At 32.6% G+C, this 23,630-nt stretch overlaps 1 protein-coding gene across 2 annotated transcripts; it reads left to right on the top strand.

Moving 5' to 3' along the window:
- The first annotated feature begins 5,322 nt into the window (after positions 1-5,322).
- LOC131145177 (probable protein S-acyltransferase 4) lies at positions 5,323-23,115 on the top strand. Of its 2 annotated transcripts, XM_058094303.1 has the most exons (6): positions 5,323-5,946; positions 10,030-10,218; positions 10,948-11,256; positions 13,070-13,291; positions 21,439-21,914; positions 22,563-23,115. In XM_058094303.1, exons 1-5 carry the CDS (start codon positions 5,851-5,853, stop codon positions 21,910-21,912), a joined length of 1,290 nt encoding a protein of 429 aa, XP_057950286.1. In that variant the 5' UTR covers positions 5,323-5,850; the 3' UTR covers positions 21,913-21,914; positions 22,563-23,115. The 2 variants fall into 2 exon arrangements, with proteins under 2 accessions (XP_057950286.1, XP_057950287.1); XM_058094304.1 differs by lacking the exon at positions 22,563-23,115 and having other exon boundaries at positions 5,358-5,946; positions 21,439-22,072.
- The last annotated feature ends 515 nt before the right edge of the window (positions 23,116-23,630 follow it).

Here is a 23,630-nt window from a genome sequence, read left to right as displayed (position 1 = left end):
CAGAGTTGGAAATCATCCCAAATTCAGGGTAAGGCCTTTTAGTCTCCTTTGGCCTTGTGGTAGTTATAAAAAATGATACGGGCAAAAAAAATACTAATGTTTAGTTCTGGAAAATATTGGTTTCAGGGTGTTTTGTAGGAGGCCCTGCGGGTAATAGGCTAAAGTACAGTAGGGACTTTTCAGAGATAAGGTAAGGGAAATATGTTATGCTAAGAATGTTTTGAATATTATGCAATTTATTTATTTACAAAAATTATGTATTTTAGTATGGTGTGGCTTGTGATTATGTATATGGTACGAGGATATGTTTTACGAATTTAGTTTCCTGATTTTATGAATTTCAGTATTATGGTTATACGAACTTCAGTATCATGATCTTACGAATTTCAGTACCATGATTATACGAATTTCAATACCATGATTTTACTATATTATAGTACCACAATCTTATGAATTTTAGTACCATGATAACATGAATTCGAGTATTATGAATATGCAGTTTCATGTTATGATTATTCAGATTTCAGTACGTTATGCAGTATCATGGTTATTTCAGTACTTTAGAATCATAGTAAATCAGATAGACATGTATATAGAAATATATTATACGATATTAGACCCTGTTGGACTTGCAACTACAGAGCACGGTACCGTTGCTACTGATACTATGTTACTATATGAGTGCAACCACCTATTCAGATATACGTAGTACGGTCGACCACCAAGGCCCTTGAAGAGGTTAGGCTCCCCATCCAGATATGGGTTGAGGTGGGCAGGTCGACTAATGAAGTTCAATTATTTATTCCTAGTTGGGCAGCCAGGGTAAATCCAGCCTACGAGCTGCACAACCTCATCATGAGGGGCATGTCATGACACATATAGTCACAGGGAACATTTTCAGTTACTATTACTAATGTATTGATTTACAGAAACAGGGATCCTACTATATACACTAGAAGTATTTTGAATTATAACCATAATACTGATATGTTAAGCAACAGGGAAAAGGGGTGGTGTGTTTTATTATTTGTACTGTACTTTTGTACTCAGTTATTCATGTTTATATGAAACAGATTTCATGATATGTAATAGCTCATTTGCCACACACTAGTAATAGCATATTTTTTCTTATTGAGCGTTGGCTCATCCCAGTGTTGATATATTTTTTAGGTGATCCAGGTAGGCAAGCACATCAGGCTCGCAAATAGAAGGGCTTCAGTAGTGCCCTGACAGAGAGTGAGTATCATTTTTGGGAGCATTTTTGTATTACCCTAACTTGTTGAGGGCAATTTTTGGGGATACAGTTATGTTGTATATTTTGCAAAACATTTCAGAACTCTGGTATTGTCTGTAATGGTTTAGGTTTTGTTTATATGATTATGCTTCTCGCTGCTTAGGATAATGTTATGGTATCAGAGTACGATAATTATTATAGTGGAAAAAAAAATCAATTAATTAAGCAGGTTGTTACATAAAATGTGCATTTAAGTCCTGATTTTTATTTGAAGTCACCCTTGTTCACATAATTATAACTTCTGAGTTATAGGAGATTTGTTATGAGGTGCTTGGGGACCTAAGATCAGTCTATGGCCTAGGCTTTTAAATTAAGCCAAAAAATTCGGCGTCAGTTGACCGACCCTATAATGTTCGGGTTTTCTAAAGAGCCTCAATATTCAAAAAGTGAATTGATGCATATGGGTTCTTTAAGCCTTTTCTATAGAGATGGAGCTAAGCTCCTCTAACTAGTTCGATGATTATGTGAAGATGAAATTTAATTATTCAATTGATTTTCACTCATCCTTTCAAAAATATTTTAACTTTCATTTTATCATAATCATCTTTGTATAAGGTTTTATTTTGGGAAAAATCTTGTCTAAATTTTAACTATTCTATCTCGTTTGGGGATTGCCATTCCCACTACGTTAACACCTCGTATAGAATTCGTTATTGACAAACTGCCATTAATGTTGGGTCACAATTATGGCAATTTCTAGGTATTCTAGATCTCATGTCAAAGTGTATCCTATCCTTACTTCATATGCCTTATTAGGATTTTCTAACATTAAACACACACTAGTCCTAGTCCTATTGCCGAGGGAACATTGAGCCGTAAGGTGTAACCCCAAGAGGGGGGGGGTGAATTGGGTTTATTAAAAATTTTTTAAAACTTTTGTTCTAGAAAGTCCTTGATTTAAGAATTAACTCAGCAATCACACAATCACAATGATATTGATTTGCAACCCCACAAGCACATCCAACAATCCTTTTAAGTTAAGTCAACAAAGATTAGTTTGAATAAAATAATTTCAGAGATTTTGATTTTACAAGACCTGAAACTTTCCTTTAATTGATAGAGCCCGATTAATTTCAGCAATGAAGTAAAATCAATATTCAAGATTACTTCTGAATTTGTCAAACCACTTAACAACCAAATAATGATAACCAATATGTTTCTTGGTTTTAAATATGAAATAAATTCAGTAATTCAATGAGCTTGAAAAATCAATCACTCAATATAGTATGATGATTTCAAATACGGATCAAAGTAAGAAACTTCAGCATCTTAATATTTAGCAAGTGTTAAATAATCATACACACATGTTGTATGTTTGCAGAAAATTAAAGAGAGTAAGGAAAAGAGTTGAAGACCGTATTTTTTACAAGGTTTGGTCCGTAGCTTACATCCTTGCCCCAGGCAACCATTATGAGGATTTTTCTTTCCAACTTCTTTACAGGCCAAGTTACAACCTCTTCATATCAAGTGGAGATACCTCTCTAACAAAAATACCCCTTCTCATTAGCCAACGATTCAACAACCTTGAATCATAAAAAATAACAAAAGAAACAAGAAAACTTGTGCACAAGAAAAGCTCTCAACAAGGAGTAGAATAGTACAGCTGAATACCAATATACTTCAATCAATAATCAATATAAAAAGATGAAACTCAAGTAAATATCACCGGGGTTTTGATTTGATTTAAAAAATCTCAATAGAGAACGATCAGAAATCGTGAGTTATATCAGCACAAACATAACAAGACTTCAGAGAATATTTGAGCAAGAAAGCTTTGAAGAGTAGGAAGAATTTAGATTGATTGCTGCTTGTAGGTATGTATGATCTTTAGGTTTACCATGTATTTATAGATAGAAAAAGTTAATTTTTGTAGTCCCCAAGTTTCTTAGATTGTTTCTCAAGTTTTCACAAAATTTGGGGGTCAAGCAAGCAATTTTGGAAACTTCCCTCGCTGTTTTAAAATTTAAAAATACTAAGGTTAGTTGCTTGTGCCTTGAAATTATAACATATTCTAAAAGTCAATACTGAGTCAGTTGCCTGATGCAGTTCTGTTTGCATACTTAAAAACACATAAAAATGTCAGTCAATCGATTTAACATGGTCAGTCGTCTGAACTACTTTCAAAAAATCTTTGATTTTCAACACTTTATCCCTTTGATCTTGGAAAAACTTAAATGGGACTTATTTAAAAACATTTTTAGGGGTTTTTAAAAATTGGTTTCTAAGTCAATAATGATTCCTAAGAGTTTCAAAAATTTATATTGAGATTTGCGAAATATTTACATAAGACTTCTTAAGATTCTAACTTTCTAAAACACCATGTCTTCATGCTTTTTGCTTCCATTCGTTGATTCTATCTTGTCTTCATTCTTCAATAGACTTTAAACTTTATTAGATATTCTATCTTTGAGTCCAAGTTTTTAATGAATTTCATCAAGTACTTGAAATCATGAACCTTTTATTAAAACCGCTTGAATCCTGAAACATTATCACTTAACCAAATATGTTAAGTTCCTTTGATTTGTTATCAACAAAATAAGGTTCTTAAGCCTTGTTAGGCCAACAAACATCTCAATAGCTAAACCTTAAAAGTTTTAAGGAAAAACTCACTTACCTCCCTTGAGATTTGGCGAGATACTGACCTCTTCTGAGGTTTCAAAAATTCTAGGGATCTCTCCTGAGGTTTCAAGAATTTTAAGGACCTTGACACAAACCTCCCCTTGTATTTTGCGAAAGGATAAGTCTCTTGAGGGGAAGTTTGTGTCTTTTTGACAAACCTCATGGGAGATCTGTCATATTTTTGAAACCTCAATAGAGGTTAATGAAATTTTTGGAACCTAAGGGGAGGTTTATGTCTTTTTGTTAAACCTCAAAGGGGGTCAGTGCCTTTTGCCTAAAGTTTTATGTTGGAAATTTCAGATTTAAATCATGAGAATAATTATAAAAGGTATACGTTGGGAGATGAGTTATCTCTTATTATGTGATTTAGACTTTGTGTGGATTTGTACTCAACCAAAATACACACTCTAGTGGTGGGTAATTGTAATGCCTGTACTTTTCAACTTCAAATAGCCATGAATAGTATGTATAATTCGTGTAAAAAAATTAGGAAAACATGAGTGACTACCGATAATCACGAATAGAATTTATATTTATGAAATTACCTATTATGTGACAATTTATTTTTAATGGAAATTTATAAAATTCGGCATTTTTGGAATGGAGTAGGCCAAAAAAAAAAGGAGACAAAAATACCATATATTCTTTTAATTAATATTATGTATGAGGTAAGTATGAACAATGGAGCATGTATCATATAAAAAGAATATCTCATTACAATAAGTAAATATATTTGTGCTGCTTTTAAATGCTTATTTTCCTTCACATGAGAATTTTCCAACATCACATACCACACATGCGGAGATAAATAAAAGTTATAAAATTTTTAATATGAATCTAGTCATATATTAAAGATAATTAATGTTTATTTCATTAAAATATTTTTAATATGCTTTAAATTGTTACTTTTTTGAAATTAAATATATTAAAGTAAATCTAAACTTTTATTATTATTATTATGATTATTATTATTATTATTAATGTCTAAGGTAAGAAGTATGTACAATGGAGGATGCAATTTATAAAAAAATAATATGACTTATAACAACGATTGTTCATGCTTTTTGAATGCCCACTTGCTTTGACATATCTTATTATTTCTTTTCCTTTCTTAGAATGTGGGTAATTAATTATTGGAATCTAATAAATATTAAGATTATGTGTAGGATTATAAATTTTTAGCCTTAAATTAGGATATATGCATTTAAAAAAACTCTATAAAATTTTATATTTTATTTTCAAAGTGTTATTAAGAGGATTTAATTTTACAAGTGGCAAAAAATAAGATTAAAATAATTTGGCACTTATTGGATGGAATCAACCTTGGTCAATTAAAAATAAAGGAAAAGCCGCGTGGAGGCAAATTTAAGTACACACCCATCGCACGTGCGCGCACATCCTCTCTGCGTTTGTGCCTGTGTGACAGCACGTTTGGACATTACCCGCTAAAAAGCCGCGAGGGCTGAAACATCCACCCGTCGTCGTCCTCGTCGACTCATTGCCAGAGGGGAGAGAGAGAGAGAGAGAGAGAGAGAGAGAGAGAGAGAGGAGAGGAGGGGAGAGAGAGAGAGAGAGAGGTCTATCATTGTTCGTTCCGTGTGAGAAAAGGTGAGAGCAGAGGCAGCAGCTGGTTTTGATCCAACGCCAAAGGGATTTTGCCACCTCCTCCTCTTGCTTCACCCTTTCCTCAAATTAATTCACAATTCCTTCGATTCGCATTATGGTCATATCTGATTTCCGTTCGCATTCCATTTTCATTTTCATTTTCATTTTCGTAAGTTCGTGAAGTTTCAGAGCGTTGTCCGTCATTGGGTTGAATTTGAGAGGGGATTCTTCTTGAATGGATCGATACCGCTAGAGAAGGAGACGAATTTGTGTTGTGATGTGTAAGTGACTCAATATTGCAGTTGTGATTGACTCAGAGGAGGGGTATTCTTATGGCAAAGACGAGTACGAGCATCGATTCTTCTTCCTCTAGAGCTATGGCTGGTAACAAACCCAAGAGGCTCTATAAAGTTTGGAACGGAAGCAACGTATGTCTCTCTCTCTCTCTCTCTCTCTCTCTCTCTCTCTCTCTCTCTCTCTCTCTCTCTCTCTCTCTCTCTAATTAGGGTTGTTCATTTGTTCTGCTCGCTTGATCAATTAAAAGGATCGAGTACTTCTCATACACACACATTTGTACATATGCTTCCTTTGAATGAGTTGGGTATTCTTCTTTTTAATGGAGATTTCAGCCTTTTATAATTTTATATTTTCATTTATCGCGACTGGTTCATATGGTAATGAGCATTGTTCTGTATCAGTGTTTATTGAAATTAATGATGACTAAGTGTCAAGCCCTTGAGTTAAAATTTCTGACTGATAGTAATGATGTATTTTAATGAGTTTTCAGAGGAGATATGTTGTTGATTAACAGCAGTATTTAACACACTAATGCTTTTGTTTCATATGATTTTATTTACTTTTCTGACTTTTGTTGCCAATGTGGAAGTTTTGGGTTTTATTCCGTACATTCTTGTGTTTTCTTTTCCCCCTCCCCCTGGCTATTTCATACAAGCTTTTCTCTTTAGTGGCACAAATGTCTTCTTATGAGTCTATGACACCATCTTGATGGATAGCTTGTGATGGGCAAATGTCATTTGATGAATGCTGAACCCCTACTCATTATTTGGACAAATACATTATGTGCGTCGTGATTGTAAGTGAATAGTTTTGAGTAACATATTAGGTAATACATAATATGGTTTATTTATTTTTGAAGCCAATGATACATTGTCATAATTAAGTTAATTTAAAAAAAAAAAAAAAACTAAGAGTATATCCAATTTTCTATATGTATTTTTGTTGATAAAAATACAGATCCTAACAAAGAACTTTGCTATGAAACAATAACTCTTAAAATATAAGACACAAATATGACGAGCGTACTAATTAAAATTGTATAATATTTTATCTAAGTATATTAAGTATGACAAATAATAAATTGTAATGGTTTTACAATAGAAAATTTTAAATATATAAGCATCTTCTTCCTTCTTTTCTCATTCCATTAACCTTTTTGATATATGACCTTTTCCATTGAAAATTTCAATAAGTTTACTATAGTTATATTTTTATTTATTTATTTATTTTTATTTTTTAAAACCAGGGTTGCAGCATTTTTTTGTCTTTTGTAATTATCATTTTTTATAAATAAAATAAAATAAAGTCATATTACAATGCAAAATTGTGTTTAAAACATATTTAAAATGTAAAAGACATGTCAAAAAATGTATTGAGCATCTGTAATACAAATATGGTAAGAACAATGACACGATGCCATATAAAAGTGCTACTAACTACATAATTCTGCAATAATTGAATATGAAAGAGGTGTTTACCTATACTTAGAAGAAAATTTTAATTTATTATTTTTCATAGCATAGACTAGAATGATCTAATTTTAGTCCATGTGAGATTCAAATACATTAATAGTATTTTATCTAGATTATATTTATTTTGGATATTTATAATACTTTTACTTATAGTTCCATATTGCTCTTAAAATTTAAATTTATAAAAAAAAAAGTCATACAATATAGATGATTATATCATATGAGATAATTTTTATAACATGAAAAAGGGTTTTTAATGAGTTGTTATATAATAGCATGTTAAAATATTTAAAAATGTGTAGATATGGTAGTGTAAAAGACATTTGTAGGCATAATAAATTATGTGATCTGCATGCGTAACATATTTTTAAGTTATAAGAGATATTATTGTCTAAACTGATCTTTTATGATGAAACATTTAACTTTTCAAAATTTAATAGAGAATTTGTAGTTTCTAATTTATAAGTTACGCATGTGTATATGTCAACGTTTCAATATATGAGAATTAAATCATAAATTTTTATCTTGTAAGGATGAAATTTATCTCTTTGGATTGCATGTTGAGTAATTTATGGTTTACAAAATATTGAAAAAATGCTTAATTTACATGCTGAAGTGGTATAAACAGATCCATGAGTAGAATTAAATAATTGCATAGTCAATTCCTATCTTTATTATTAACTAAACATTTATGGGATTTGTAAATTGTAAATCTTCATAACTACTATTATTTTATTATTTAATAATCAATTAGTGAGTTAATTACAATCAAACAATTAAGTTATAATATATGTTAGAACTTTATCTAGTTTTAGTTAAATTTAATTCTTTTTAGGAACATTTTCTCATTTTTAAAAGGTATGGTGTTCTTGTCTGCTAAACTATTTATAACATTCATACTTTTATGTTGTACAGATATTTACATACGTTTATCTTTTGTTTATACACATTGTGGTTATTTCATAAGTACAATTTTCTAGCCTTGCTTGTTTGATTGCCTATTGGATCTAGTTTATTTTTCCTGTTTATTTTTCTTCCTTGTTGAAATTAAGGTTGAGCATTATCTACAATGATATGACAAAGTTTGCGACATTTTCAAAATACTATATCTTGAATGATTCATTCCTTGTATGAAGAAAATATCATTGGGATTGAAAAAATGAAGAAGGAGAAAGAACACATATAAATTAGTTGGAATAAATATAGATTGGTTGTTATGCAGCAAACCTGCAGATGAGCAGAACTAGCTTTGTTTTGTGTTTGTTGTGGCAAGTCCAATTTTTGAAGCTACTACTGATTCCCTTAATTTCATGTTGCCTTTTCCATTATCCCTACTCATCCCCTTTCGTCCATGTTGACATACAATACAAGTACTCTAATTTTTTCAAATCAACTCAAAAAATTGTTGAATCTTTACTATTCAGTTCTATTGAGGGCTTTAGTTTTTGATACATCATTAACAGTTGTACCGTCTCACCACGTCAACACAAAATTTTTTAGACTTCTCTTTTGTCCTGATGACATGTTCAACTTGAATTGTGATACATTAATCATCTTTTTCAACTCAACTCAAAAAACCATTGAAATCTTCACTATTCATTTCTATTGAGGACTATATTTTTTCATACTTCATTAACAGTTGTATTTTATCACCATGTCAACACAAAATTTTTTAGACTTGTCTTTTTGTCCCGATGACATGTTCAACTTCAATCCTGATACATTAAATCATCTTCATGGCACACATTTAAACTATCAAAATTTTGCCACCAGCTCTAACTTCTGGCAGAATCACTCTATCAGTTATTCTTTTGTACAATTGCCACACATCTAAGTACATTTGTTTTCAAGTATTATATTTCTTTACTGCCCAGCAATTTGCACGTTATGGTGTAATTGGTGTTTTAGCAATCCTGTAAAACTTTCTTGCAAGCTGTTGGGTGTTTTACAGCTACACATTTACATCCAGTATGGCTTTTCAACCATCTGGGTTTTATCCTAGAAACATTGTTGCCATTAATCCCCATTTCTTAGCTAGGTCAACGACATTTTCCTGAACATTTCCTTTAACCAAGCTACGGTAGAGATAACAATCTTTCCTAGAGTTAGTCTTCTTTACTACCTCATCAATTTATATCTTTTAAAACTTTGCTTGTGAATTCATTTTATTGGCTAGTCTTTTTTGCACGTTGTCATTTCATAAGTTGCTCTAGATGATGATCCATGTTATTAGATGTTCCCAGGATTTCTTTGCGGTTCCTTTGAAACAATTAGTCATTTCATTCTATGTTGTCCAGGTGAACATTTTGGATTTGAATTTGTATGAATTCTATTTTATACACACACACACACACACATACATATGATAATATAGCATATTCAATAACTCTATTAAACTTTGTTTCCTCATATTTAATTTTTGTTTCTACAGCTATAATCTTTTCAGGAGATGCATATTCTAGAATATTTGCTGAATTCTTCTGAAGTTATTGGCATGAAGGCCATATTTTTTGCTGTTGATTTTTCAATTGCTTACTGTGCTTTACTGATTAAAATGTGAAGTTGGAATATCTATTGTTTGGTTAAGCTTGAATGAATTGTTCAGTGGTTGGTTTTACTACTATTAAGTTTGTGTGCATTTGTTTAAAGATGACTAATAACTTATGTTCATAAACTGACAAAGGTTTTCTTCTTTTCTTCTGTGCTTTTTTTTTTTTTTTTTCCCCTGGTGGTTATTATCAGAAATTTTTCTGTTTTGGAAGATTGATCTTTGGTCCTGATGCTGCATCTCTATTTTTGTCAATACTCCTAATTGCTGGTCCTTCGGTTGCTTTTTGTGTGAGAATATATCACAAAATCGAGAATGAGAAGACACTAGATGATGGCCATTGGTACCCTGTCTTAGTTGTTGGAGCAATCCTCACCATCATGGTAAGTGAATATCACTTTTTAGCTTTCTTTTCCGATCCCCAGCACTAAAAACCCTCATATCATGACTATCAAAGGGTGTCTTTTTTTTTTTGGGGTGAGGGTGGATGATGAAGAAACAATGTTCCTTACAAAACTGAAAAAATGGTTCTTAACTCATGGAATTTCTGTATCTGCTGTGATCCTATTTCCTAGACTCTTGTTGATTAGGCACAGTCTAAAAGTGCTCAAAGGGGTTTGTACATTTCAATAGGGTTATGGATGAAGATTCTGTAACACGCTGCACTCTATATATTATCACCTTGGGTGGGAAATTTATTTAGCAGACCTCATATGAAAGGAGTTGGACAATGAGCATGGGATATTACAGCATATTGGAAAAATAATTTTATTTTGTTTTACATGGGATTTGGAACGAGTCTATTTTGTCTTTCTACAGCATTATATGATGTCCAATGTTGACTGTAATGATCTGTATTGGGATTTTCAGAGTTACTTTTGCAATTCTTTCTAATTACAACTTTGATCTAGTTTTTAATGGTTCCATGATCAAGTTTGAACCTTTTCTATCAATACCAGTAATAAATTAAGTATTGGAAAATGTTTGTTTGTAATTACCAAATATCTTGATTTATAGCTAAACTGGATACTTTATGCAATAACGATGGAACAAGTGCAGCTGTTCTTGTTTAGGAAGGTTATAGTCTGATATTTCAATCATTTTTTATGTAGGATTTGATATTTCTCATCCTGACATCTGGGAGAGATCCTGGAATTATCCCTAGAAACACAAGGCCTCCTGAATCGGATGAAAGACTTGATGCGTGTACCCCATCTACAGAGTGGGTCAATGGTAGCGCCCCTCATTTGAAACTACCGCGGACAAGGGATGCTATTGTGAATGGCCACACAATAAAAGTGAAGTATTGTGACACATGTTTGCTTTATCGTCCACCCCGTGCTTCTCATTGTTCCATCTGCAACAACTGTGTTCAACGATTTGATCACCACTGTCCCTGGGTTGGTCAGTGCATTGGAATAGTAAGTTGTCTTACTGGCAATAATTCTTGTTCTTCATGAATTTAACGATGTTCAAGTTGGCATTCCCTTTGTAAAGTGCATATTAGCTAAAGCATTCTCAACTATGCGAACCCTTATTTTATTGTTATTCAGATATCGTACATCTTGTGTCACTTAAAACTTAGATATGAACCCCCTAATTTTGTTCATAAGATGTAATTATCATATGTTCACTTAGATGGATATAGGGCACACAATCAAATACAAGGGAATATGGGGACTAGTAGATATACAGACATTCTTGAAAAAATACAATACAAATTGGTCCAGATGCAGTTATCGTTAAATATGTGTAGTTTTACATGTATGCATTAATATTTTTTGTCATGGTTGTACCTAAAACATAACAGACATTAAGAGGCTTTAAGCAAAAGGTGAAATAAGATATGAAAAGAACTGTGAGCATTTATGCTCCATGTAGCTTGGGCAAATTTTTTCTTTTTTGGGAAAATATGTTTCCTATTTTCTTTTGCAAGATGCACATGTACAGAAAATATGTTGCATCTAAAAAGCTTCCTCAATCGAAGTAGCTTTTTATCCCAAAAAAAGGAAAAAGAAAAAAGAGAAGATGACTATTCTCTTAGAAATGATTTTCTTATTTTGAGGTTGAACATATATATTTTCCAACCAAACTGATTTGTAAAGGATGTTATATCCTCACTCTAGTTTATTTTTTAATCATAGAGCAAATAAAATAATTTTTTTCTACACAAAAAAATGACACGTTAATACATGTGGTGTATAGCCACAAGCTAAAGATATTTGATGCATTTTTCAAGTCAAAATATCCATATACAAGTGTTGGACACATTTGGATGCGTTTTTGAACCATCCAACATTTATACAGAAGTATCCAAGTATTGGAATTTGATAGCAGTATAATACAGATATGGCCACCCTCTAGAAGCATATATGTGCTTCATAGTTAGGACGTATTGAACACCTGTACTTGGTGCATGATATTGTGGGTTTGATCTGCTGAAAAGTAATTCGTGAGATAGCATTTGCTAGTAACTGTATTATTTGTCCTCCCTAAGTTTAGCTTTCGTGCATTCAGACTCAGGATTACACTTGATATACAGAAACTATTTTTGTGCTCATTTTTTGATATATATATATATATATTTTACTTTCACTCTTTGGATGAGGACTTCCTTGAATGCTTGAGTGGGATCAGTTATTTTTAGAAACACTGTAATTTTAACTACAAAACTACAGAGGTTTCTGATACTCTGGAGTCTTTTATGACTTATATGTATTGGATCCTCTTGCAGAAATGATTTTGACCATCCGTTTGGAGGCTATTTTCAGGGTTTAATTTTTTTAAATTTGAAAATGATCATAAATTAAAATTGAGGATCCATTTTGTTGTGGAAAAGATTGTCTTTTTTCCATTTTTTAGTTTTCCAGAGAATTATAAAAATTTTAGCTTATTTTTTAAGTTTTTCAAGATTTTATTGAAAAGGTAGAAAATAAAGAGTTTGTTTAAATATGCATAACAAATTATCAATTTTTAATTCTAGATTTCAAAATAATTACAAAAAAAACTACTTTTTTTTTCCCAATTTTAAAATAATTACTAGAATGACCGTGCTTGGATTCCATAGAAATATAAGATTCTGTAAACAAATAAAATAGAATCAGTTCAGATGCAGTAAATAAAATCATGGATTCTGTTTTGCTTTCATTTGGTGCCCTTATGCTCAACAAATTATTTAATGTTGCTATCTATCTAGAAACTAATAGTTTCTTTTCCATGTTGATCTGGTTGCAGCGTAACTATCGGTTCTTCTTCATGTTTATATCAACATCGACCATCTTGTGCTTATATGTCTTTCTGTTTTCTTGGATTAACATTCTTCATCCAAGAAAAAAATTTTTGAATGCTATTTCAGATGACATCCTCTCAGACTTTCTCATTGTATACTGCTTCATTGCCATCTGGTTTGTTGGTGGCCTAACAGCTTTCCATTTCTATCTGATTTGCACAAACCAGGTAAATTCTTATGCCATAAAATATAAATAATATAGTAGTAGGAATTCTGTGCTAAACATTATATAGTATATATTGCTTAAATGTCAGTGCCAATGAAAAGGAAGGTGTACTCCCAAGAGGCGGGGTGAATTGGGATTTTAAAAAATTCTTTATAACCTCTTTAATTAATTCTTTCTCAATTCTTTTTAGTTTCAGCAATCACACATGTATAGTTGATTTGAATTTCAATCACAAATTCAGCGGAGGATTAATTCAGTTATAATTCTTTATGAATAAGAATACCAGATTTAATACTTTGTAAGTTTTTCAAGACTTCTTTCAGCACTTTAAATCAGCACCCAATAAACCAATCCAATCAACCAAAGATGAGCTTCACAATGTGAAACAAAATATCAATTTCAGCAATGCTTCCAAGATTCAGCTTTTGATATGACAACCCACTCAACAAAAAAAGCTGGATTTCAATATGAAAAGAAATAAAGAATTCAACCAAGCTTCCAAAACTCATAAATTAAATAAACCACTTTCAATATTAATGAACTTTGGTTTTTTATCAATTAACGAATTAATGAGTCTTGGGTGTTAATCAATCAACGTACTCCCTTACGGTTTCCGCAATATGTATTGATCAACCAATGTACTCCCTTTTCGTTTCGGCAATTCCCAAAAGTAAATTAATTTTCAGCAATTTAATATTCAATCCACGTAGTTGATATATATGCAGAAAATTAAATATTCAATCCACGCAGTTTGAGTGTGCAGAAAATTAAAGAGAGTAGGGAAGAGAGTGACACCGAGAGTTTACGAGGTTTCAGCTATCCCCGCCTATGTCCTTGCCTTAGGCAACACACCTAAGGATTCCACTGTACCACTCCTTTACGGGCGGAACAAACTTTTTACAACACTCCTTCAATAGGATAGAGCCCTCCTCCCCAAGCGATACCCCACGCTCGGTACAATGATTCAACAATCTTGAATCGTTAACAAAACAACAAGAGAATTCGATGTACAAAGACACTCTCAACAAGAGCTGATTAGTACAAGTTTAAAACACAGCTATATACTTCAAATCAAAATATCAAATATAGAGAATTTGAAGCTTTAGTTATCTATCACCCTGATCTTCTTTCTTTGATTGAAAGATTCAGAATTTGTGTGCAAAGATCGGTGAGAAAATCTCAGCAAGACTCAGTAGAAACTTCAGCAAGTATGTGAGCAAGAGAGCTTTTGAAGACTGTGAGCAATAAGGCTTGATTGCTGGTTTTTAATTCTTGATATCTTGAATCCTTTGTCTTGGGGGGTATTTATAGAGTTTAGAAAGTGTATTTCATGTTTCCCAAGTGACTTAGAGTGTTTCCCAAGTTTTCATAACGTTTAGAATTCCAAAAACTCAATTTTGGAAACTTTTCGTTACTTTTAAAAATTTGAATTTCGAAGGGTTAGTCGACTGGACTCAAGAATTCAGTCGCCTGAGCCTTTAAAAAACAATGAAATTCAAGGTCAGTGTAGGGTCAGTCGTCTGGGCCTTTACTGTCTGTCCAATTTTGCCCTATATAAATGTTCAGTCGACTGGGCCAGCAAGGGTCAGTTGCCTGGATAATTCAAAAAACTGTTTTTCAATTTGTTTCCAAAATCTTTTGTGTTCTTTTACTTGTCAAAACACTTTGAGATTCTTGAAAATATTTTCCGGGGTTTTTCAAAATATGGTCTCTAAGTCAATGATTTATCCTAATAAGCTTCAAATAATTCACATTGACTTTTGAATGAAGTACTTAAATAAAGACTTTCTTAAGACTTAAAAACGTTCTAAGTTCGGAGTCTTTATGTTTGTCTTTTGTTGAGTCCATCTTAACTTTGAGCTTCAATACTCTTTTAAGCTTTCATCAAATCATCTTTGAATCCACGCTTTCATCTCTTTAAGCTTTCATTTTTTAACTTGTCCTTGGAATGTAATCTATCAATAAGGCTTGTGATCACTTAATCTTGAACTTATATACTTGATTCCTGAAACATCATCACTTTAACCAAAACATGTTAAATACCCTTAATTTGTTATTATCAAAATAAGATTCATAAGCCATGTTAGGCCAACAGCCAATATATTTATTAACATATATGAGGCTGTGATTTGGTCTGAACTGTTCATTTTTTGGCAGAACTGATCCTGAACATGGGCAATTTAGTTTGCACATTTGAAATCCAACCAATGCTTGGGTGAATCAAGATCAGGTTCATCGGTTTGGTTAGCTTTATTGACTGTTTATTATTTTATTGTATTGTTTTAAAATTCTAACAATCCCATTAGCCCAAAAGTTATTGGGCCTTTGCATAAATTATTAGTTATTATAAAATGTTTGGATTAAAAAGCTGAATATGGACCGTAGAAATTCAACAAGAAATCCCAAACATAGGATGGAACGATGACTTCTTAAGAAGGGTGAGTATGACAGTGAGTTGAGATGGGTGGGGAGTTGAGGAGGGGGGTCGGGGGGAGGGGAGGCAACCTTCCCCCGGCCCCTTTCCAACATGGGATGTGGGATTGTTCTCCTCATTTCATTCCATATCAAATAGGGACAGAGGGAAGCCTTTTAGATATACTCCTTCCAAACACATTTCCCAGTGTGCAGATTAGGGTGGCCATCTTACATCCATAAAGTCGCGATTGGGCACTCTGCATAATATTTAAATTAAAAATAAAAATTCTTAATTAAAATAAATAAAATTAACTAAACATTAATAATATAATTATATAATGGTAATGTATGTCTATTAAATAATAAATATTTTATAATGGAAGAGAAAGAGTAACATAAATCAATGCAAGAAAACTTCATGATGCAACCAAAAGGGAGAAAATATAATACATTTAAAGATAAAATGACCAAAGAGGGTGATTGGACTATAGGGATAGTGAATGCTTACACTCTTTGGAGTAGGATAACTACCACTATTCAAAAGATAGCAAAAGAGATTTTGAATGAATCTAGAGGAAGATTCTCGGTATGGTTGAATCTAGAGGGTGGGCCTTGGATCAATTGTAAGGTTGCTTTGGAGGTAAGATCTTGATGTCCAAAAATACGTAGAGACAGAATTTGGTGTAAAACATGGAAGAAATATAGAAAAACGGAAAACTTTAAAAAATTATATAAAGAGATAGAAAAGATGCAAAAAAGACTATTAGTGAAGCTAAGAATAGAGTATATAATAATATATATGATAAGTTAGATACAAAAGAAGGGGACAAAGACATATAAACTTGCTAGTGCTAGAGAAAGAAAGAGCAAGGACTTATGTAATGTAATATATATATATAACATGACGATGATAGTGTCTTGGATAAAAAAGAACACATTAAAGAAAGAAGGTGAAGTTGTTTTGGTAAGCTATTTAATGAAAACCAAGTAGAAGGCTTAAAGTTGTAATTGAAAAATGAGAAAAAACTAAAAATTTGAGATTTATTTGCAAAATTAGAGTTCGTGAAGTTAAGTTGACATTAGAAAAGATAATGGAAAAGCTATAGGACCAGATGACATACCAAATGAAGTTTGAAGATGCCTAAGTAACACAATTATAAAACTAAGAAAATGCTAGATAAGTAAAGGAATAGCATTTCAATACCTAATATAGGAGATATTCAAAATTGTAATAATTATTGTGGAATTAAACTTGAGTCATACAATGAAACTGCGGGAAAGGGTAATTGAACAAAGACTTAAAGTTAGAAATGAGGGTCGTACAAAACCAATTTGATTTTTATGTAGAGGAGATTGACTACATAAGCTATATATCTTTTAAAAAGATTGATGGAAAGGTTTAAGGAAAAGAAAGGAGCTTTACATAAGGTTTTTATTGACTTAGAGAAAGCTTATAATAGGGAACCTAGGGAAGTTCTAGTGGGGTTTAGGGAAAAAAAAGAGTATAATCTACATTATAATTATGGAGAGAAGTTTTAGAATCTAAAGGTTTTAGGATAAGAACAAATAAGGAAAAATATATGAAATCTAATTTCAGTCATGTTATGAGGAATATTGGAGAAAAGATTAAACTTATGGGTCAAAAAATTAATAGCGCTATTAGATTTCAATACCTTGGATCTGTTATGCTAGTTGATGTTCAAAGAAGATGTTGTACATAAGAGTTAAAACAAGGTGGATAAAATGGAAAAGTGCTTCTGTTGTGTTGTGCAATCATAGAATACCCTTAAAATTAAAAGAAAGTTTTATAGGACAGATATAAGACTAGCTATGCTATATAGATGTGATTTTTGAGCAACTAAGAAACAACATATCCAAAAAGTAAGAGCTGTTGAAATGAGAATGTTAGGGTGAGTTAGTGGTATAACGTTAAAAGATAATTTAAAGAATGAACATATTTGTGGTTAGGCATAGCACCTAGAAGATAAGACAAAGTAGGGGCGTATCAGATGGTTTGGTAGTAATGCATGCTATATAGAGCAATGGTGAAGAGCGTCGAGCTAATTACTGTTGGAGGTAGTTGAAGGGATAGGTAGGGATTGTAGGGTAGATCTAAAATAACTTAGAATGAGATAGTAAGTAACATATGCAGAAAAAAATTTGTTTAATTTTTATTTTTTGCCAAGATAGTTTATATATTCATTGATATATTATCAATATCGTAAGGATTACCAACATATTTAAAATGTCAGCTCTATGTAATGTGCTAAGAAACATAACAGTATTATCAGCCATATCTTTCCCAAGATTTTAAAACCTGGTGGTTGCAGTGGTAATGTTACTGCATATGTGTGTGTGCGCGTGTGTATGGAAAAAATGTTCATAAACATCTATTGATAAAATTGTAGTAAAAAAAAATATATAGGAATAATTAGGATTTTTATGGGACATTTCTTATTACTTATCAAATATTCTTGAAATATATTTATTACAATTGTGTTCTTATTAGATGAATAAAAAATATTGAATGATTGAGAGGATTTTTAATTTTGTATGTATATCTTATATGCTTTCTTATAAAAAATGAGAAGCAGCTCAGCTGGTAAGGTGTGTCTCCTTCTCTCCAGCAGCCCCTGGTTCAAATTTCTGTGCACAATTCATGATTTTTTTTCTGGTCCGCCAAGTTTAGCTGAATTACACCGAATTGCCCAATTCTGTCTGGGTGGGATCCAGTTTGACTCATTTCGGGTTTAGGATGTAACCTAAACCGGAACCATGACCAGTTCTGGTCCAACGGGGTTGGATAGCCAATCTGATCCAGTTTTCAAAACCATGATTTTCCTTTATTTCTTTTTTATATCATATGTAGCTTTAAAGTTTGATATGCGTTTTTATTTTTCTACTTTGAATTAGAACTTATTTATGAACCAACACTTCCATCCCTTTTACTTACATATTAATATGCTTAGGTTTGTGAAGAACCGGCTGAATATGCTTCTCTTTGCCCTGTGAAGACTACCTCCAGTGGTGCCCATCCAGATGTTCTTAATTTCCATCCCGTGCCATTATGACCCAATTTTAGCAGTTGTCAATTGTCATATTTGGTTATTTGGCTGCAGTCTCATCTTTTTACCTTTGATTTTTTTTTTTTGGGTACCATTTTATTTATTCATTTGATAGGAAAAAAAAGAAGCTTACCAAACCAAGCAAGAAACAGATGCCATAACCAGAAGTCCTCACACAAACACAAGAAAAAGGAAAATTCCATCAACATAATAAGCTACCCAATCTTAGATGAAATCCTGAAAGCAATAGCACTCAAAGCAGCCACCATTATAAGCCCAAAGTGAAGCCAAATAGCACACCCTGTCCCAAAGAGGCCCCAATTAATCTGTTCCAAGAAAAAAATTATAGTTTTCCTCTCCAGCTAAATCTCCAAAGAACAGCATGTAAAGCACACCTCCACAGCCTCTTAACATCCTTACCCCTTCTAAAACCAATCAAAGAAACAAACAAGAACTCCTCCGCTGACTTTGGACAAACCCACTTCTTCACCAAGAGTTCCAAAAGTGAATTTCAGAAGCTCCAACCAAAGAACAGTGAAGAAACAAATAATCACATCTTCAAAGCTTTTCACACACATAAAATGCTTTGGAAGGCTTCCTACTCTGCATCAGATTGTTGGTGTAACTGCATTAAGTGCCACCAGCCAAGCAAATGCCTTTTTCTTAGAAGAAACTAAAGCCTCCCATATGATTTTTAAGGTTAAAGAACTATAAACAAATTAATGTCTATGTGTTCTATTAATGTCCGAGTCTTGGAATTGTATATAGAAAGTACCAACTCATTAAAGATTTCTAACTAACTGGGATATAAAAGTTTTTAGATCATTGTTGTACATATCAATGCTGGTCACTATAAGAATATAGGAAAATTGCACTGCATTAATTTTAACCAAATAGGTTTAAGTAGATTAATTGGATTATTAGAGTCTAGCTATTGAGAGACTCATCAAATATATCGTAACAGAATTTTGTTATTGAAAATTTGTTAAATTTTAGTTTGGAATTAACTAGAAAATTTACCTTTTTCATTAAAAAAAATCATTTGAAGGCATGTTTTTGAAACTAGTGAAAAAAACAATGCTAATTTGAAACAGATATTTCTGTGTGTTTCTTGTGCCAAGAATGTTGATTTTAGCATTGCATAGAACAAACATTAAACATTCAGATTCCCCCTTAATTCCCTGTTAGCTATTGATCTTCTATCAGCACAGACTTGAATAAACAGCTTTTTGGGTTTCCATATAAAGACACTTTAACACCTGGACCCTTTTTTCTTATTGGAATGCCCATGTTTACATGACATGATGTTGTTATGGAACTGCCAAAGATGAAACGTTGTTAATAAGGTGGATAAATGTAGAATGCCCATGAACACTCCTGCAGTCTAAACATGTACATGATTTCATGTAACATATACTTGCATATGTGTGTGCGCGCATGCTTTGATGTTGAAAATTTAGATACAGATAGAAAAATTTTCTTTTTTGATAATGAAAGAGTTTCATTGATAGATAGGAATGTACATCTCCTTCCAAGACTCCAGGCCACCCCAGAAAAATAAAAATTGACAAACTAAAAAGAACACTAGAAACAACCCAAAAAAATCAGCAGGCCCTATCATTAGATAGCAAAATTTTCTTAAACAGAATCAAACCTACAATTTACTACAGCACCATATGCTATTGAAATTTGAAAAGTAGAAATGAAAAGATCAAATTTGAAAAATCATTTCCCTAGTTAAGATTTCATGGTAAAGTCAATGTGAAAAGTATCAGACAATCAACTATCAAATCCCTCAACCAATTGGATTAACTTGCATAAATACATGGGATCTAATATTCTTGAAGTCCAGGACAAGTAACAAACTGGTACATGTTCCAAGTTGATCGAAATTTTGTATTGCTATACTTGTGTGGGTAGCTTCTTCTTGGTCTCAATTGAATATGAAACCTATATAATTGTTCTATTGAGTTTTAAGTGGCAATTGAAATGAGTGTCTTTATAGCATTTGCAACAAGTCTACCATGGATGATGCATGAATTATCAATTTATTTTATTTTTTAATTATGATGATCTGACTCACTCACATTTTGGTAATATTAAAAATTATTGATTTTAAAGCCCCTATTTTATTGGCACCAGGTTTTGATTGTGGAGTTGATATAGTTCCCCAAATGGTGCTGGAAAAACAAGAAATGATTACATTATTTTCATTGGATCAATTTTTGTTCTGAACTCATTTTCTGGCACAAATTATGTGAAGCAAACTATATTGCCATGATGTAAACTGATTTAGAGAATTTGTTAAGGTTTTGTGGGCTCTGAACTCCCAGTTGGCTCAGATGATATCCTGACCAGTTACTAAGAACTATTTGCTGCAGTTTTTTCCTTTAAATGGGATAACAGAGTTGTTAGATACCTTGTTACTATCCTATTCAATAATTAAATAAGTATGTGTGAAGCTACCTTCCTCTTGACAATCTTCCTATACTTTTCAGCCTAAATGGAACTTCTTCCTGTCCTTCAGTTCGTCCAATGCACACACATGCAAATCCTAAGAGAGGGAGCCCATATTATTTTATTTTGTGCTACTTAATGCAAGAATTTAAGTCCTGGGGATTTCTTGGTTAAAATCTTATGTATCCTGTGATCATTGTTCTTATTGCAGACAACCTATGAAAACTTTCGGTACCGATATGATAAGAAGGAAAATCCCTTTACGAAGGGAATGATAGGAAACCTTAGAGAGATTTTTCTCTCTGAGATCCCACCTTCAATGCACGATTTCCGGGCTATAGTACATGAAGATGATCAAATAGACGCAGCATCTGGCACGCCGGGCATTCTTGAGGGAGGTATCATTGGCTCAAAAGAAAATTTCAACATTGCAATGGGAACAATGCCTGCAGAAGATGGTGCTTTGTCGCTTCCTCAAATATTGCAAAACTTGGATTATGATGGTTTGGAGGATAATTTGAAGAGCAATGAAAGAAGGGGAATTGCTTATGACCCGTTCTTTCCTGCTGAGCAAGGAACAGAAGAATCTGTGCAAGGTTCTGCTGCTAAAGAGGGGAATATCAATAAGAGAACTGTTGATGGATTTAGCTCTCAGGAAACAATGATGCCAATTGATCACGTTTAGAGGTATTTTTTTTTTTTTCAAATCTTCTCTAGCATAATTTAAAAATAGTATTTCAGTTCAGCACCATATCTGGATCTGCTGAGTGATGATATTCCATGAATTGGTTTATGAGTCGAGTTAAATAAAAATAAAATAAATAAAATTTTATTCATTGTACTCATGAGGCAGCAGTTTCAGCTACAGTATTTCTATTAGAATACCTGGTAAGTGAGGAAGTTTGTTTTTATTTACGGGTCAAGAAGTTTGACATTGAAACAGAATTCAATTTCATCAGTTTTTTATACATGAAGTTCTATTGCTCGCTTTGTGTATCTGTTACCTTGTATAAATAATAATGCAGTTCTTAATATATTGAGCTAAAAAAACGAATGTGTTTGTGCTGCATGCTCTGTTGCCCTGCTCGTAGGAAAGGATAGAAGTGGAATGGGACAAGATATCCATCCTGGACTTAAATCACCTTATAAATGAAATGTACTCACCAAGAGAAAATAACGAAATATTGAATTTTAATGAAATGCTATACATGATTTTATAAATGATACTAGAGGGAAACCTTTTATATCTGTAATGCTCACTTTTTATGTAGCTCCATGTAAGGGACTCATTATTCTCTTTCTTTCTTTCTACTTTTTTGTTCTTGGTTGATACAGAAGCAAAGAATTTTGATGCAAACAATAGTATCTTGCTCTTGCTTCTATGGTGGTGGTTTGCGGAGAATTGTGAGTGCTACGAGTTAATAGTACCCCAAGGCCTAGATTGAGTGCAAGCTCATTGATGTTGTTTGCTCAAAAGCAGATGAGATTAGTCACACTCATCTGTTCATTTTAAAGCTGAGATTGGAACTGCATGCTGAATGTAGTAGCAATTGGTGGGGTGGTGCCAATTGCTCACAACAATGCAAAAACCGGCAGGAAAATAATGGAAGATGCTCTCCCATCCAGCGAGTGTAAAATGTTCAGTAGCCTTCTGCTGTATGTAGCTTTCTCTTTCTTTTATTTCCTTTTTCTCCTCCCCCCTTACCATACTGGAGATTTCATATTTGTTCGGTTAGTTTTATATGAAATCTCATACTGATTGTAATTTTATGCTAAAATGCACAGAATTTGGAGGCTTTTTGAATGTTACAGAAACTCTCTCTGTATCTCTCTATCTCTCTCCATGGGCGACCAATCCATTTAAAAATAAGGACTTGTATTTTTTTTTTTTTGCATGTATTGCTGTGCCTGTTATAAGAAAGTAGCTCCTGTGAATTGGACTCAAGTAATCATGTTTTGCTATTATTATATTATTATTTGAGAAAACGAGGCAAGGCTGTAAACCAGCCCAGTATTTTGGGCATTAGCATGGTTTTCCCAGGGGTATTATAGTTCTCACATTCTGAGGTTCTGCTTTAACTTCTTAGTTCAGCTATTCATAAAGTTCATTCCCACCTTCATTTCTCTTCTTCTTGGAGGCTACTGGCTAAGCATTGATAACTTTTCAAATGGTTTAGTGATGAATAGTGACTGTATTTTCTAGCTTCTTAAGTCCTCTTCTTATGTCAGGAGATTTCTATGGGTAGAAGTTGAGACTTTGATATTGGAAGTTTCAAGTCTGAATCCAGAGGGATGGGAAGCGACCATTAACTGGATGAAAAAGATTCAAGGTAAATTTTACCAAAATATTTAAGATTAACATTTCTTTTCCATTCTCTTATACATTTCTTATATTTAATATGT

This window comes from Malania oleifera, chromosome 12, assembly GCF_029873635.1.
Source record: "Malania oleifera isolate guangnan ecotype guangnan chromosome 12, ASM2987363v1, whole genome shotgun sequence".
NCBI classification, from domain to species: domain Eukaryota; kingdom Viridiplantae; phylum Streptophyta; class Magnoliopsida; order Santalales; family Ximeniaceae; genus Malania; species Malania oleifera.
This window is presented reverse-complemented; position numbering and strand designations above follow the sequence as displayed.